At 40.7% G+C, this 17830-nt stretch overlaps 1 protein-coding gene across 2 annotated transcripts in view; it reads right to left on the bottom strand.

Moving 5' to 3' along the window:
• Positions 1-17830, bottom strand: part of STK4 (serine/threonine kinase 4) — a 92602-nt gene that overhangs the window by 35121 nt on the left and 39651 nt on the right. For both annotated transcript variants that reach the window (XM_025932029.2, XM_086702305.1), the window contains one exon: positions 5897-6054. In XM_025932029.2, the coding sequence (XP_025787814.1) occupies positions 5897-6054 (158 nt within the window). The remainder of the gene's footprint in view (positions 1-5896; positions 6055-17830) is intronic.

The following is a 17830-nucleotide window of genomic DNA, read 5'->3' as shown; positions in this document are numbered from 1 at the left end:
CAGCTCAGGTCATGATCTCGCGTTTCATGGGTTCAGGCCCCACGTTGGGCTCTGTGCTGACAGCTCGGAGCCTGGAATCTGCTTTGCGTTCTGTGTCTCCCTCTCTCTCTGCCCATCCCCTGGTCATGCTCTGTCTCTCTGTCTCTCTCCCTCTCTCAAAAATAAACATTAAAAAAAAAAAAGGTGGGGGGCACCTGGGTGGCTCAGTCGGTTGAGCATCCAACTTCAGCTCAGGTCATGGTCTTGCGGTCCGTGAGTTTGACCCCCACATCGGGCTCTCTGCTGACAGCTCAGAGCCTGGAGTATGCTTTGGATTCTGTCTCTCTGTCTCTCTCTCTCTCTCTCTCTGCCTCTCCCCTGCTCACACTCTGTCTCTCTCAGAAATAAACATTAAAAAAAAAAAAAACCCACACAGAAAAACCTATGCAGAATTTTTTAAAACATTCTATTTTTTCCAAATTTAAGCAATAGTTTAAGAGTAATAAATATGTTCTTGCTGTAAAAACAGTTAAAACTGACGCTCTCAAAGGTAATGACTCATCAGATCATTTCATATGCTGTTTTTTATCTCTGCAGTCACCTGTGTGCATATACGCAGAAATATGTACCATGTTTTGTGGTTATTAAAAAACAAAAATGGTATCACACTGTTCACGTTATTTTGCATTTTACCGTTGTTACACAGACTCCTATATATACACAGATATGTTTCCTGACTATTCTCTACACCTCTAATCTGTGTTCCATTCTTTTTTTTTTATTTTTTTTTTTAATGTTTATTTATTTTTGAGACAGAGAGAGACAGAGCATGAACAGGGGAGGGGCAGAGAGAGAGGGAGACACAGAATCTGAAACAGGTTCCAGGCTCTGAGCTGTCAGCACAGAGCCCGACGCGGGGCTCGAACTCACGGACTGTGAGATCATGACCTGAGCCGAAGTCGGACGCTTAACCGACTGAGCCACCCAGGCGCCCCATCTGTGTTCTGTTCTTATGCCAGTTATCACAATGCTTTCATTGCTGTGGTTTTGTGCGATCTGACGCCTGGTGGTATAGGTCCAACCTCATTATCCTTCTGGTTCAAAAACATCTTGATACATTTCCACATGGGAAGTAACTCTGGCCTACGTTTTAGACATCTATGTACCTAGGTTTTCAATTGTAAAGACATCACATCATAAATAGTAATATTCTCTTCCCACTCTGACATTCCTCTATCTTTAGTAACTCTCTCTTCCCTTCTCTCTTGCAGTTTTTTGGGACCTTCTTCCTTTTCAACTTGATCGAATCTGTCATGTGTGGGTCCTTTCCAAGAACCAGCATTTAGTTTTACAACTTTGACAACTCTGTTGTCTGTTTCCTAATGCACCGAATTCTGCTTTTACCTTTATCCTATTTTGTCTTATTTTCAGTCTTTCTTATATCCTGAAAATACACTTAAGCCTATAAATCTTCCTCAGAGTACCATTTTTGCTGCATCCGGGTGTTTCGGTTTAATTTACAGATCTGAACCCTGCAGGGTACTTGTAACTCATTTCTAAATAGCTTACAACTTCTACTTTATCTTGAAAACAATAAATATTTGGAGATATACTCTTACATTTCCAAATGGAACAAAGTGGTTTTAGCTATCTCATTGTTAATTTCTCATTTTCCTGTGTTATAGTCTGTGAACGTGGCCTGTATGATTTCTTTATGGGATTTTTTTCTGAGCACTTTAAAACATAGTCAAATTTTGTGACTCTTCCATATATGTTTTATTTTTTTTTTTAATTTTTTTTTTCAACGTTTATTTATTTTTGGGACAGAGAGAGACAGAGCATGAACGGGGGAGGGGCAGAGAGAGAGGGAGACACAGAATCAGAAACAGGCTCCAGGCTCTGAGCCATCAGCCCAGAGCCCGACGCGGGGCTCGAACTCACAGACCGTGAGATCGTGACCTGGCTGAAGTCGGACGCTTAACCGACTGCGCCACCCAGGCGCCCCTTCCATATATGTTTTAAAAGTGGCATGAGGATTTGAAAAGTGTTCCTATTTTCGGTTTTATCAACCTTGTTAACTGTAGTCCTCTGTTTTTTTTGTTTGTTTGTTTAACTGAAATGTCCAATTCTGAGAAGACAATTTATGCCTTCATCTATGGCTGCCGTTTTCTCATTGCCACCTGTGTTTCTAGCAATTTGGGAGAAGTATACATACTTACAGAAGTTCACGACTTAGGACTTCTGACCAAGCACAGCTCTTAGCAATAGAAAACATATCTTTTTTTCCCCATGCACTATGTCTTAGATTCTATTTTATCTGATATTAATATTCTTTCAGCTACTTCCTTTCAGCGAGGATTTTGCTGAGTGTGTCTTTTTCTTGTTTTAAACTTTTCAGTGATATTTTATTTTTGTTATTATCTCTTATTAACAAGATTTAGCTGGATTTTGACTGTTATTTTGATTCCAAGGTGATTTTAACACGCTCACACGTCTATAATTACCGAAGTGTTTACATCGGGGCTGCTATCAACCATGTCACTCTGCTCCCGCCACGACGGGCTTCGTTCTCTCCTGACATCACGCCCACCACATCCGGCTTCAGAGCCTTTGTACATGCTGCCCCTCTTCATTCAGGTCTTGGTAAATGTCTCCTTGCTCTGCAAGACCTTCTCTCATGCTATCTCTTTACTGTGGCTTTTTTTTTTTTCCTTCAATGCCATTATTACCTGAACAGATAGATTATCTGACCTAACGTCTGTCTCCCTCACCACTGCAAGCTCCAGCCGCATCTGTCTTGTTCACCCCTCCTGGCATTCGAGCCACCTTAGACTAAAAGATTACAGTGTGTTTCTGGAAGATTCGTGAGTCAAACTGGATTTAAGCTTATGGCTTTTTGTGGTTTTACAAATGGCAAAATGGGAGGGTCTGAATTCTCCTTGAAGCAACTTTCATTGCTTGCAATGTGTTTACAGACTCTGAAATGCCGATTTTAGAGAATATTGCATTTTCAAGCATCTTTTATTATACTTTTATTTATTTATTTATACTTTAATCACAATATATATTACACATTAAAGGAAACCTTTGTTGCTTTTCCAACGTGGCAAATAAGGTAATTCATTTAAAAAAATTTTTTTTTTCAATGTTTATTTATTTTGGGGACAGAGAGAGACAGAGCGTGAATGGGGGAGGGGCAGAGAGAGAGGGAGACACAGAATCGGAAACAGGCTCCAGGCTCTGAGCCATCAGCCCAGAGCCTGACGCGGGGCTCGAACTCACGGAGCGCGAGATCGTGACCTGGCTGAAGTCGGACGCTTAACCGACTGCGCCACCCAGGCGCCCCAAAATTTTTTTAATGGGTATTTTCCTTCTTTTATGTGCTTCTTTGGAAACTCCAATAGGAGTACAGGAGACGCAAAAGGAGAGTAAAAAAGAAATTTAAAAAAATCACACAAGGCTAATAAATCACGAATACATCCTTATTTCTGAATTTCTATACTGCCAGTAGGAAAGAAAAAAAAGCTATACCGCACTCTAAAAACCTTTAGACCAGGATTTAGCAAGTTAGAATCAAGTGTAAGGTAGGTTAGAAAAAAAACTGTACTGCACTCTAAAAACCTTTAGAGCAGAATTTAGCAAATTAGAATCGAGTGTAAGGTTGGTTAGAGCACAGATCACTCGGCACTGCCCCCAGAGATTCCGATTCACGAAGTCCAGGGTGGGGCCTGAGAAACCGCATTTCTAACAAGTTTCCAAGAGATACCAACGCTGCTGGCCTGGGGAAGACTCTTCAAGAAACTGTCTGAGGCCGTTATTTCAAATGCTCAGTTTGGGATTAAGGCAAGAGCTACCTAGCAAGAACTTGAAGGCATTAAAAATCATTTTCATCTGCTCTCTGGTCCTTTTTGAAACAGCAGCTCATGTACACCCCACCTAAACTTTCTTTCATTGCTTGGTCTGAGATTCTCTTAAAAGAGAAATTAAAAGTTTTGTTGAAATTTGGACAGTAAAAGTAGAATAAAATTTTACATGGTAGGATAGGTTGGTTCAGGTACAATGTGGACATATACTCATCCTAAGGATTTACAGCAAGAATCCCAGTCAAATGCCCCTAAATGCCAGACAGGTCAGTCAATACACATGAATAAAGGAGGCCAGACATTGAGAACCAGACCTAAAAAGGGCAGCTGCTGTGCAGCTGCAGACAGTTATGGTCAGGTCTTCCAAGTTTTCAAAATAAGCCAGCGATCCACCATTTTATCTAAAAGCTCTCAATTTTCAAACCTGAGCAACTACTCAAAGGTTTGTAAACACAATACAGGCACACAAAAAGGTCTGTGGGCCGGAGGCTGCCAGTTTACAAGCTCTGTGTACAGGGAGCCTCAGGACCCCCTCCCACCCGGGCCAGGCACAGTCCAGGTTGGGCAATGTGCTCACCTACTTGCGGCGCTCGTGGCCACTCCCTCCAGCAGCTGCCTATTCCCAGAATGGAAAGCACGCTCTCTAAACACCTATGAAAGAAAGCCTCTCTGCATAAGCAGCTTGCCCACCAAAACAACTTCTCAGCCAGTAATCCTAGTATGGGAAAACTATGGCAGAGAGAAGAGAATTCTTCCAACACTGGAGCTACCGATCCAAAAACAGTGATTAAAATGCCCGGAATTTCGGGATCACTAACTTTTATCAAAGAAAAGGACACTACACCTAGGAATACAGATTTGAGGATTCTGAAGCTTTCTGTCACAGTGATGGTATCTGGTATCCAGAAGTTATTTCATCTTTGCCTAGAGACTCACTCAACCGAGAAAATCAGTCCTTACAAATACGCTGAAGGCAACCACGTGGGCAACACCGAATCGCCAAAATAATTCAAATCTCACGAGTCTACTAATAAATGAGTGAACAGCTGACAGTAACACGTGATGCTGAAGAAGTAAATGAACGAACAGATGACAAGGCACACGAAGCGGGCTCTAACAGGGCTTCAGGGACTCAATAGTAAAACAGCCTCAGGTGGGTTATTCTGATGCTCAAATGACCTCTGTCACCGTTAGCACACACTATGACATTCCTGCTACTATACAGTGGTAGAAATTACATATGGGATAAGGAGGTCATTACCTCAAGGCCAGTGAGTAGGAGAGTAGAAAGACAGGGCCAGAAAGGCCTCCCAGAATCCAACCACAATGTCCAATCCAAATTCTTTCATAAGCAACATCAGAATGACGACAGAATTTAAGAGTGTAAAAGTTAAAAATCCCTAAAGAGAAAATTCTTTTCTAAAAATGTTCAAAAAAAGGAATGCAGACTCCTTAGCTTACTTTTTCCCCCAATTTTTTATTGCCTCTGCTCACTGAATCTCTGTGAACATTAACACGTGTCTGTGGTTGAGGGAGAATGTTCCACTGCAGAGAAAGGAAAAACACACCCAGTTTTTCATAAGAAACTTTGGAACAGTTTAATAGTCATCCTCAGGCAACATTCAGAATAGTCCTCTCAGAGAGTCTAAAATTAGGGTAATGATTAGCAAAACAGAAAAGACACCACACACCAGCATGAACTGCCCTCCAGTGTAATTCTTAACTATAAAGTCACAATCCCAAATCAACTAGAAATGTGGGTCCTTACTTGATGAGGATTTCTTTTACCATTAAGAATTCCAAGCTCGACAACAAGACAAATGGCAAGTGAATAAAGGATTTTTAGAGCAAAGAAGATGCCATTAGACCCAGACCTACTCAAATGTCAGTGAAGATGTCGTCTCGAACCCATGAGGCCCTCAGGCCAATGGCCAGAGGCTTACGCTGCACAAGAAAATGCTCTAGCGCTTTTGGTGAAGTGACAGAACCGGATGTGTGTTGTGGCAAATAACTCTGCCCAGCAGACAGAACCACTGGCTTCCAGCACTACTTACAAACTCATAGTCTCCATCCTGCGGCACTTTCCAATCTGAGGAGTTCCTCAGGGGGCCAGGTACACTTTTGCCGAAGCTATTGATCTGATTTTCCTTTTCTTTTTGTTCAAAGTATTCAAGGAACGATGGTTTTGCAGGCTGCATGGTCTCATCCCTTCCTGAAAACCAAGAACAACAAAAGGAGAAAAATGATATCTTCGACCTCAGATAAGTTTAATGGATACATCCATCTCCAGACGGCCTTCATTCGGCCTGTGTGTCAGTGGCTTTTTTAGAGAAGGACCCTGAGGAGAATCTAGTAAAAACCACAGGAAATGCACAAATGCTCACTCCAAATGCTTCTCATGGAATTTCAGAGGACTGTGGCCCCCCTCAAATACATGCAAATACTTCCCCAGGGCCCCTTTTTTTCTGGATGGAGAGACTTGGGTGATGTAAAGACCCCGAGTAAGATGCAAGTAGTATTTTGGGGGTCTCCGATGGCAACACATTCCTGTAACATTTAGACTTAAAACAGAGAAGCAAGCAAACACATTTACTTGTCATCTACGTAGACAACATTTTCTAGAGCCAACGGAGCAGAGAAGGGGAGTGATACAATAGGGTGACTCCCTTTTGATAAACTCATGATCGGACTGGACTAATAAGAAAAATATGCATGAAAAAGCAAATAGAAATGAATCATAATCCATCCACTCCAGGAAATATTACGTAACTTTTAAAATCTTATTTATAAACGGTTTACAATAAAGCTTAAAGTTAAAAACAGGATACGCTATTATATGTACAGAATGATCTCAACTCTGTAAAAGCATATATGTAGCGGGGAGAAAAAAAGACTGGAAGAAAATATACCAAAATGTTAACAGGGTTTGTCTCTCATAAGTAGATCTCAAGATCTCACAGAAGGAAAGATCTTGCAAGCTGGCATGGTCAGGGAAGACTGGTAGAGGGGGGCTTCGGCTGGGCCCCAAACATCCCTGAAGAAGAATCAGCACTTAGGTGGCAGGGCAGTTACACAGCAGAGGCAGCAGGTATGAAAACAGCAGTCAGTCACTAGTTAGTAACAAGGGCAAAAAGAAAAATTGTACCTGGCACGACTTAACAACCTAGCTAGCTGAATGTATCTACTTCACACGTCAAAGTAATCTGTACTTCTAATTAGTATTCTAATACCAGGAAGTACAGAAGTTTTTTCCCGGTGCTTTCCATGAATATGTGGGTTTATACTGCCCTTTTCCCCAGTAACCAGGAAAAAAGACCAGAAGGCTCAAAGCCTTGAGAAATGAATGGGGAGGGGCATCTGGGTGGTTCAGTCAGTTAAGCCTCCAACTCTTGATCTTGACTCAAGTCACGATCTTGCGATTCAGGAGTTCGAGCCCCATGTGGGGCTCTGCACGGACAGCACAGACCCTGCTTGGAGTTCTCTCTCCCTCTCTCTCTGCCCCTATCCCACTCGTGCTCTCTCTATATAAATAAGTAAACTGAAAAAAAATTTAAGAAGTGGATGGGGAGGGGTCTAGAAGAGAAACACCAACAAGTGTTTGTCCCATGCAACCTTATCTCCCGACACCCCCTGGTCCAGTGTCAAGCAGGCACCCTGACTGCCTCTCAGACGTTTGTCATCTCACTTTACCATTGCCAAGTTCAAGAGCAGCCAATCCTAGATCTGCCCACTTCCAGATGCTGCCCAAAGCCTACTTCACTGGTGCCTCCTCACTAATGAGGGATTACACACAGTATTTACTAAGATCAGTGATTATCTGGTGAGTGTGTGTGTTGTTTTGTTTGTTCTAGGTACCACATTAAGGGCTTTGCACGCTTATTTTATTTAATTGTTGAGTTAAATGTAAGGTATCATTTCATAATCTACTTCTGAAGGGACTGCAACAAAATAAAACCTGTAGAAGTGGAAGTGTTTTGGATTTGTCGACAAGTACTTTTGATCGGTCCCCCCCTCTGGGACCAGGAACAACCGTGCGGCAAGCCTCCACAAATCCCACACACAGACAAAGAGTACTTAGAGAACCTCCTGGAGCCATGTAACCATGGCCGTGCTAGCGACAGCTGTCACATATAGCACATGGTGTCCTTTCATACAGAATCTCCTGGCACAAACGATGTATGGTGTCCTTTCATATGGAATCTCCTGGCTAGACAGTCCAACCAGCTGACCAGGACAGGAAGTCCTGAAACAAAATAGAGAGCCCAAATGGCTTCAAAACAATTAGTTATTTAGAAAAACAGTGAATTGGATCCACACTTCACATCTTAAACCAGGAAAACTCCAAATGGGTAAAAGCTCCGACTGTAACAATGGAAACTATAAGCACTGTTAGAAAACTTGTGTGAATGCATTTAAAACCTGGGTGTGGAAGGGGTGCCTGGGTGGCTCAGCCTAATGGTTAGGTGTCTGACTTCAGCTCAGGGTCATGATCTCACGGTTCACGAGTTCAAGCCCCTGGTCAGGCTCTGCGCTGACAGCTCAGAGCCTGGCGCCTGCTTCAGATTCTGTGTCTCCCCCTCTTTCTGCCCCTCCTCCACTCATGCTGTCTCTCAAAAATGAATAAATAATAAACATAAATGTAAAAATAAAAAAAAACCTGGGTGTGGAAAAAGGCTTTCTACCTATGACAAAAACCCAGATGCAATGAAAAATGGAGAAATAAAAACCTTTTATGTAAAGAAAACATCATACATTTTTAAAAATTAGTAAGCACATATATAAGCTAAGACAAATGACAAACTGGAAGAAAATACTGGCAACAAGTACCATAAATTTGTTTAAAGAATTTAGGGGCACCTGAATGGCTTAGTCAGTTAAGCCTCTGACTTCACCTCAGGTCATGATCTCACGGTTCATGAGTTCAAGCCCCGCGTCAGGCTGTGTGCTGACAGCTCAGAGCCTGGTGCCTGCTTCCGATTCTGTGTCTCCCTCCCTCTCCACCCCTCCTCTGCTCATGCTCTGTCTCTCAAAAATAAATATTTTTTTTAAAAAGATCCAGATTTTGGTCCAACTATAAAATCCTGGGAAAACCATAGGTTCCAATCTGCAAAAAGAGGCCCCTGGACCATTATTTCCCACGCCCTTTTACAGCTCCGAAAATTTCCTAATCCTATGAGTTGGCAGTAACTTACGAAAACGTATTTATGCTCAGTTACTGATAACCATTCAAAAGAAGTTCTTATCTCCAGAGGGATTATCACACTTGATAACCACTAATCTAAAATATGCCACAGCTTAGATGTGTATGGGCATAAACCAAAGACCAGACCAAAGCAAAAAGTAGTTAGGACTCAACAAATACTTGTGACAAGACTGTCTCTGACTCTTTGAGTTTGTTGTTGTTGTTGTTAGCGGGTTTTTTTTTTGGAGGTGGCAGGGGAGAAGTTGTCTTTTTTAAAACAGATGGAAGAGGTGACCAAATTTTTCTTGGCCCAAACTGTAATAAAGATATCATCTAGAGATGTTGGTTATAAAAATGTTTTATATAAGTAAAGCTGAAGACATGAATGAATCTACTAGTAGGAGAAGCCAACTCAACTGGCAAGAAACAGCATGCCTTCAAAAAAGAAAAACAGTTAGGTGTATTTGTGATTCCTGTTATTTAGTGGTTCCAGAAATTAACTGACTGCATCACAATATTCTTCCTCTGTGTTAGACTGCTTCCGTATTAAGTTCACATGGATCAGTCAGCACTCCTGTTGTGACCAACATTTTCTTACTAACACTGTGATTATAGTACCTGTTTTCACTCTGATTTTGTAGACTGATAATTCTCAGTAAACAGATCTGTATTACTGTAATAATTAGTATCTCGGATAGAACGTTTGCAAAAAACGGCCATGAGAATTCCCTCCCAGTGTCATCGCCCGTTGGTAATGTCCTCCCGCAAGATCAAGATCATGACCTGAGCTGAAGTCAGATGCTTAACCGACTGAGCCACCCAGGTACCTCTCAAATTCAATTAAGATTTACTGAGTATCTTCTAAGTTTCAGGCATTTTACTAGGTACTTTTGCCTGACAGTCCTATCCAAACTTCATGAACACCATGAAATGAAGCAGGAGGGAGGAGGACCCGCATTTATTAGGCACCAAGTAGTAGATGATATACCATTTCACGTAATCCTCGAATCTTCTGAGGTATGTATTATTTCCACCTTATAGGTGAGAAATCTGCTTAAGATTACGTAGCTAGTTACCAACAAGAATGGGATTGTCAGTTTAAGTCTGACTGTCAATTTAAGTCTGGTGAGCTGCATCTCATACTGCAAATTCTCTAAAATTGAAATGAAAATTCTTTATATGTCAGAACTGCCATTAAGGTGAGTGTAGAAAGACTGAGGGAATGGGATTTTCCCAGTAACCTTATCTTTGAACTTCTCTTTTAGCGCTCCTGAGCTGGATAATCAAGTGTGCTGGACAACAGCCTGTCAGTACTGAAAAGTGTAAGAGAATCAGTCCAAGCTGATTAAAGGCAATGCTGTCCCCAGGGCTTCAGCTGGCTGGTGGGCTTTTTGTTTCGATGTGAGCTGGGATATTTTTTCAGATGTATCCCAGGAAATGAAGACGTTCCGCTGAATGAGAATTCCAGAAACCTGAAGCCGTAGGGAGAATAGACAGAGCCGAAAAGTCAAACTTTCTAAATGGCCGTCTCTTGCCCTGATTCTTTGATCTGACACAGGAAATGCATGAATTCTTATACTATGACTGACCCATTTTTCTTTGTAAGCAGCATCTGGCAAGCTCAATGGAGGATCTGTCTAAGCTCACAGACCAGGGGTGAATTCATAAGCAACTGTATCCCATGTTTATTTTTCTTTGAAAAATGCTATATAAAAGGAGAAAGACCTAACAAGCCAATGTGCAACAACTGAAGAATGGATACATAAAATATGGAATACCTATATAGTGGAATATTATTCAGCAATAAAAAGAAATGAAATACTGATACATGATACACGGATGAACCCTAAAAGCATTATGCTAAGTTCAAAGAGCCAGTCACCAAACACGACATATTTTATGCCTCCGTATGAAATGTTCAGAAAAGGCAAATCTGTAGAGACATAAAGCAGATTAGCTGCCCAGACCCATGGGGTGAGTGGGTAGGATGGCAAGTGACTGCTAATGGATATGGAGTTTCTTCTAGGGGTGATCAAAATTCTCTAAAATTAGAGTGTCAACAAAACAGGGTATTATCCATACAATGGAATCATTCAGCCATTAAAAAGGAATGAAGCACTGACACATGCTACACCACGGATGAACCTTGAAAACATTAAGAGGAAGAAACGGAACACAAAGGCCACATTTTGTAGGATTCCATTTATATAAAATGTCCAGAATGGCAAATCCATAGAGACAGAAAGCAGATGATAGTTGCCCGTGAATGGGGGCAGGGGGTAGTAAGAAGTGACTGCTAACAGCACTGTGGCTTTTGGGGGGGCAGTGAAGAAAATGTCTGGAATTCAACAGTGGCTATGGTTGCACAACCTTGTTAACTAAAAAAACCACAGAATTGTAAGTTTCAAATGGTGAATTTTATGATATGGGAATTATATCTCAACTAAAAAAGATACATTTTTTAAAGTTAGATTGTGGTGATGGCTGCAAAACTCTGTAAATATACTAAACCCCAATAAATTGTATACTTCAAATGAGTAAATTACATGGTATGTGAATTGTATATCAATAACTCAATTTTAGGGGTGCCTAGGTGGCTCAGTTGGTGAAGCGTCCAACTCTTGATTTAGGTTCAGGCCGTGATCTCTGCTCAGGTCATGATCTCACAGTCGTGAGATCAAGCCCTGCATCAGGCTCTATGCTGGGCACGGATGCTGCTTAAGATTCTCTCTCTCCCTCTCCTTCCACCCCTCTCCCGCTCACACACTTGCGCGCACACCCTCCCTCAAAAAAAAATTATTAAAAAAACTAGAGATTAAAAACAATAATTCAATTAAAAAAAAAAGAAGGACTTCTTTCCTCTACGGTTTACTTTTTTTTTTTAACGTTTTTATTTTTGAGAGAGAAAGAGACAGAGTGTGAGCAGGGGAGGAGCAGAGAGAGGGAGACACAGAATCCAAAGAAGGCTTCAGGCTCTGACTGTCAGCACAGAGCCCGACACGGGGCTCCAACTCATGAACCATGAGATCAATGACCTGAGCCGAAGTCAGACACTCAACCGACCGAGCTACCCAGGCACCCCTACAGTTTACTTTTATTTCTAGATTCCTTTGAGCTATGACACAATGCCAGGGGAGTCAAAATTGGGAAAGAGATTGACCAAAGACTGAAGCCTGTCTTTTCCTATGGAATGACCACCTACTAGACATTAAACTTAATGCCCTTTCATTTTTACGTTCGTTTTTAAGACTGTCATTAAGTAAACCATAATGGTCACTACTCTGCCCTTAATTTCTACAGTAATAACTCTTTTCTACCTTAACAGTAATACATTCTGTTTAAGTTAGAGAAGTACACAGAGCCTGCATTTTCTTCTGTTTCATATTTGAATACTTGCAAGGAAAAAACTCAAGTAATCTCTCAAATGTTTTCTTCTGGCATGGAATAAAATGCCTTATCAGAGCGTTGTTTGTTCTGGTTTTTAATCTAACCTTTATTAGATTTTGGTCTTTGTGTGGTTTTTGTTTTTGTTACTAGGCACCTAAGTGTCTTCCACATATTAACTCATTTCATTACACAAGTTATTATCCAAGTTTCTGTGTCGGGCCATAAATATTCCTTTGAATGTTCTTTGAAATCACTGAGAATTGCTGGAATCATAAATTAGAAGATTCCCTGGAGTCCAACTGGAATAACTCTTCCAGTTCACCAATTTCGGCAATTGCCTCTTATGTAAATTGACATGACTTCTGGGCAGTGGTACTTAGTTATTTAAGTCTGGTGAGCTGCCACATATCTATTCAAAGAAATCTGAACCCAAATTTCAAAGAATTACTAACTGGAGCAAAAGAGGTACACATCTAAAAAGATATAGGAGGTTAACAAGTGAGAATGATCCATATCTTGGTTATTGCAAAAATTTCCCAACTGATCTTCCCTTTTCCAGCCTTTTCAAGCTCCAAATCATCCACGTGACTCTTCTAAAAAGCCACCTTGTCCTATCACTTTTCTGATCAAAATGTCTCTAAAATACCCTATTACCAACAGTAATTACCAAGTTCAAACTTCTCAGTGCGGCACTCAAGGTCCTCCAGCATCCAGTCAAAATCCACTTCAGCCAAATTGAATATTCAATATGTATGTTTACTTTCTGACTTTGCACCTGCCTAAAATAGGCTCCCTCAGTCTTTCTGCACATCTAAGTCCTTGCTTTCCTTCTCACAAAACCTTTAATACTTGTCTGCACCACTTACCCAGCATTTTGCCTAGTTATATTACCTGCATATGTAAGTTATGGCAACATCAAATACCACTATCCAAAACATCTAGGGTAAGGCCCCAGACATATAAGGAACTACAAGGAACAGTTATAGTACAGCAGGCACTCCATAAGTATTAGACAATGATAATGACAAATGTCATCTTTCCCTCTTAACCTATAAATTCCTGGTCAGCAGAAAATGACTCGTTTGGTTTTTATACACTACACAGGCATAACACATTGTGACTACCTAATAAATACTTCTTGGTTGGCATTAAATATTTATTGTTAACAAATACTGATTCCAAATTGATATTTTTAGAGCATAAACAGTTATGAGAATCATCTACTTTTTCTATATAGATCCATTTAAGTTGATTAAAATGCATCTCCATTTCTTTGCTGAATAAGAGTAAGCAAGTCAGAACAGCTTAGAGCACCAGAGAAATATATTCCCTAACCAGTCAAAACTGATTTATCTGCCTCTTAAGCGTAAGAGCCGAAGTATATCTTTTAAGACTCATTTTCCCTTGTTCTTCATTACTCTCATGCTACTGCCCTCTCCTGGAAAATACATTTCCCCCACGGCTATTCTTGGCTCTCTCTCCTTTTACCAATTTAACTGTAATGGAGTACCTTATCTTCCCAAAAATATAGGCCTTGAGCCCTTCACCCAGTACACTGAGATCTGGTACTTTCATATCCTAATCTGTGATCTGGCAGAGTGTTTCGAATGAATTTTCAGGCACCACGTGTCTGTGCCTTTTGGCTCATCCCAAAAGAATCAAGAATGTTAATGGTTTCCAAAGATAAAATTGAGCCCAACATCTGAACAGAATTAGAAAAACTGCACAAACAATTAGGATTTAGTCTCCACTTTACAGGATGACCTTGAAGTATTTTTCTAAGATAATTTTTTTTAAGTTTACTTATTTTGAGAGAGAAAGCACAAGTCAGGAAGGGGCAGAGAGAGGGAGAGAGAGAATCCCAAGCAGGCTCCATGCTGTCCACACAGAACCCAACGTGGGGCTTGAACCCACAAACTGAGCTCATGACTAGAGTCGAAGTCGGACGCTTAACCGACGGAGCCACCCAGGCGCCCCTGACCTTGGAATATTTGTGCAACCATGAGAAAAGTCTAAGGACCAAGATGTCTGCTCTTCTACCTTAAATCCCACCCAGGAGAAAGATTCTGATAAACACACAGTGAACCACAGCAATTATCGTTCAGGGATAGAAAAAAATCCAGTCAGTAAAAATTCCACAGGATTAAGATAACAGTTTGAACTCAACAAAGGAAGGTTCAGGTGGATCCGAAGTCTAGCCTTCTTTAAAATCTGCCATCTTGGGGCGCCTGGGTGGCTCAGTCGGTTAAGCGTCCGACTTCAGCTCAGGTCACGATCTCGCGGTCCGTGGGTTCAAGCCCCGCGTCGGGCTCTGGGCTGATGGCTCGGAGCCTGGAGCCTGCTTCCGATTCTGTGTCTCCCTCTCTCTCTGCCCCTCCCCCATTCATGCTCTGTCTCTCTCTGTCTCAAAAATAAATAAAGGTTAAAAAAAAAAAATTTTTTAAATCTGCCATCTTGTATTTTGAGCTATTTAACAGATTCTCAAAATACCTCTATCTTATTGCCAAGGAATGTAAAACACGCACACTCACTCACTCTCTCTCTCCCTCCCTCTCTCACTCTCTCTCCCCCCTCAGCACATTTTTAAAACATTACTGAAACTGACAGGTAACCTTACTTTAGTTCAACCATTTTCATGGTTTTAGTTCACCAGTGCTCAGAGAGATAGCACTTACAAAACACCATTAATGCCAAGAATGAGAACATAAAAACATAAAAAAAACATAACTAGCAAGAGAAAAGGAATTAGGATGCAAAAAAGTAGCCCTGGTTGAAGGAACTTTCAGGTCCAATTAAAAAGCCACTGTCACTCATTAAAAGACTCATAAACTTACACAACTCACCATTTTGAAGCATTTACATTCTAAGTATTTTCCATACGTTATTCCATATCATCTTACCAGCTCTACAGAGTAGGAACTTTTATGCCCCATTTTTTTAGACTAGGAAACTGAGGCTCAAAAAAGGACGTAACTTGCCAAAGTTGAACGAAGTTTATGAGATTCTGAGCAAGTTTCAAAGCCAAGACTCTCATTCCAAAAATTAATATTCTTTCCATGATCCCTTTTTCTTTCTCTTACCCTTACTGAGCAGATACATTTCTAACGAAGGGTTGTAAGTTTTAGCTTTGGTACTTTAACTATACCAATGCATGTGTAGAACTCTCAGACAATGTTGTGAGTAGAAAAAATACATGAACACTTAACATTCTCTGACAATAGTTCTAAAGCAATTGCACAGTAAGGCTACTGTAGTAAAAGAAGTGTTAAGACACACACAGTACATTACGTCCTATTTACTACCCTTGCATATGCGATCATCAGTCAGGGAGAATGAGATGGAGAACATACAAGGGAGGCAATGTTAAAACAATCCCCTCCAAACCGCTGCAGGTGTAAAGAAACTAGGCTGTGAGTCAAGAATTTCCAACTTATGCAGCTCCAAAATTGTATCTGATGGGTAGTGTTGAAATAAAATCATTTCAACAAGAGCCTGGACTTTTTAACATGAAGAAACTTATGGCAACAATAGGGGCCTTCATGAGACTTAGGAATTTCTGGGGAACTACAAATACACAGTGTTTGCCCCACATAATACTATCAAGTAATTTGCCCACAACATGCTTCTGAGTTGTCCTAACTAATTTATGCCATTCACTTTAAAATTCTACTTCCAAGAGATTAATGTGGTCATTACTCTAGAATAAAAATTAGAAATTTATGAATCATGTTCAAGTTTTAAATAGAAATCACCCACTTACTCCCTTTCAGAGTCTCATTTAAAAGGCTGGGTCTGAACTTGGACCACTGAAGGATTGAAAGATTGAATCCACTGACTCAAGCCTTTCAAATAAGAATGCCCACTACCGCCTCTACTATTCTAGACTCTACTGGAGGGCTTGGTAAGAAAGAAAAAATATATAAGGATCAGTGGCGACTGGGTGGCTCAGTTAAGTGTCCGATTCTTGATTTCATGATCTCATGGTTCGTGAGTTTGAGCCCTGTCTCAGGCTCTGCAGTAACAGCACAGGGCCTGCCTGGGATTCTCTCTCTGTCCCTCCCCTGCTTATGCTCTCTCTCTTTCATCTAAAGTTAATATATATATATATATATATATATACATATATATATATGTATATATATGTATACGTATATAGACGTGTATATATATATATATATACACATACATATGGATCAAAAGAAAGAACTAAGATTGACTTTTGTGTAGTCAACGTGGAAACAGATTAGATGAAAACTAAAGAGAGAGTCAACAAAGCTATAAACTGCCATTAATAATATTTACTTTGATATACATATAACTTTCTCCAAGTCAGTTTGCACAGAGTTTTGAGTTTTATTTTAAAAATTTATTTAATTACTTGGTTAGGGCCATTTTAGCCGATGATAGCTGCAAAATTACATCGTACAAATTTTGTCCAAAATTTCTGCATCATACCATGCTGCAGAAAGAAAACATCAGTTCTCGTGAAGGTCTACTGAGAAATCTGGGAAGAGAGAGGAAGTTTAAACTATTTTGAGACATTTTGGCAGATTTTACTCTTACTTGAACTTTGCCAAGTATGAGGTGTCCAATTTCCTACCTAAATAAAATAAAGACACTGTCCTAATGTTGCTGCGCTTACTTAAAATAGATTTTAAAATAAATAAACAATGGTCTTGATCGAGAATAAAGCGTACCATAGAAAGGGGATTTGATGGGAATGCCATTCTAACTCATAACCTGTTACAGAGCTCCCTCTGCTGGCCCCGTGAAAGCACAACAATCCTGACACTGACCTAGAACCTCTCCAGTCACTTCAGATATGGGGGGTGGGGAAAATAAAGTTCTTCCATAGCACTTATCAAAAAAACAAAACAACAACAAAAAACCCACACTTATGTAGACAAATAGAAGAAACCTTCCAAAATCCCCAAACTGATATTTTATCCAGACATAGTTTTCCAAGTAGTGCAGGCGATGGTTTCCCTCCTCAGTTCTTACAGATGCTCCTAAGGTCTAAGGCAACCAGGTCTCCCCTCACTCTGACCCCCTCCCTCCAGCTGCAACCGGATTCTTTACTCTAGACTGAGACATACGCAGCCAAAACATACTCCCTCAGACGGAGATACCATTAAACCTATCGTCGGAGGCTGACCCCCTTTGACAACCATCTGCCCTTCACTTCTGGAACTCTGGGGAAACATATAGAGTAGCTAGTTACTTGAACAACCAGCAAGGAGAGGTATATTACTGCAGGCTGAGGCTTACCAACATATGATCTGTAACATGAGCCTTGGTCCTGTCCCTCAACAACTAATAAAAAAGGCTCTGCGGAACAGGAATATAATATAATAAGCTTTGAAATCAAACATACCTAGTTTCAAGCCTTGGCACTTCTATTACTCACGATGTGATCACG

Source organism: Puma concolor, chromosome A3 (genome assembly GCF_028749965.1).
Source record: "Puma concolor isolate L17-30 chromosome A3, mPumCon1.1.hap2, whole genome shotgun sequence".
Taxonomy (NCBI): domain Eukaryota; kingdom Metazoa; phylum Chordata; class Mammalia; order Carnivora; family Felidae; genus Puma; species Puma concolor.
This window is presented reverse-complemented; position numbering and strand designations above follow the sequence as displayed.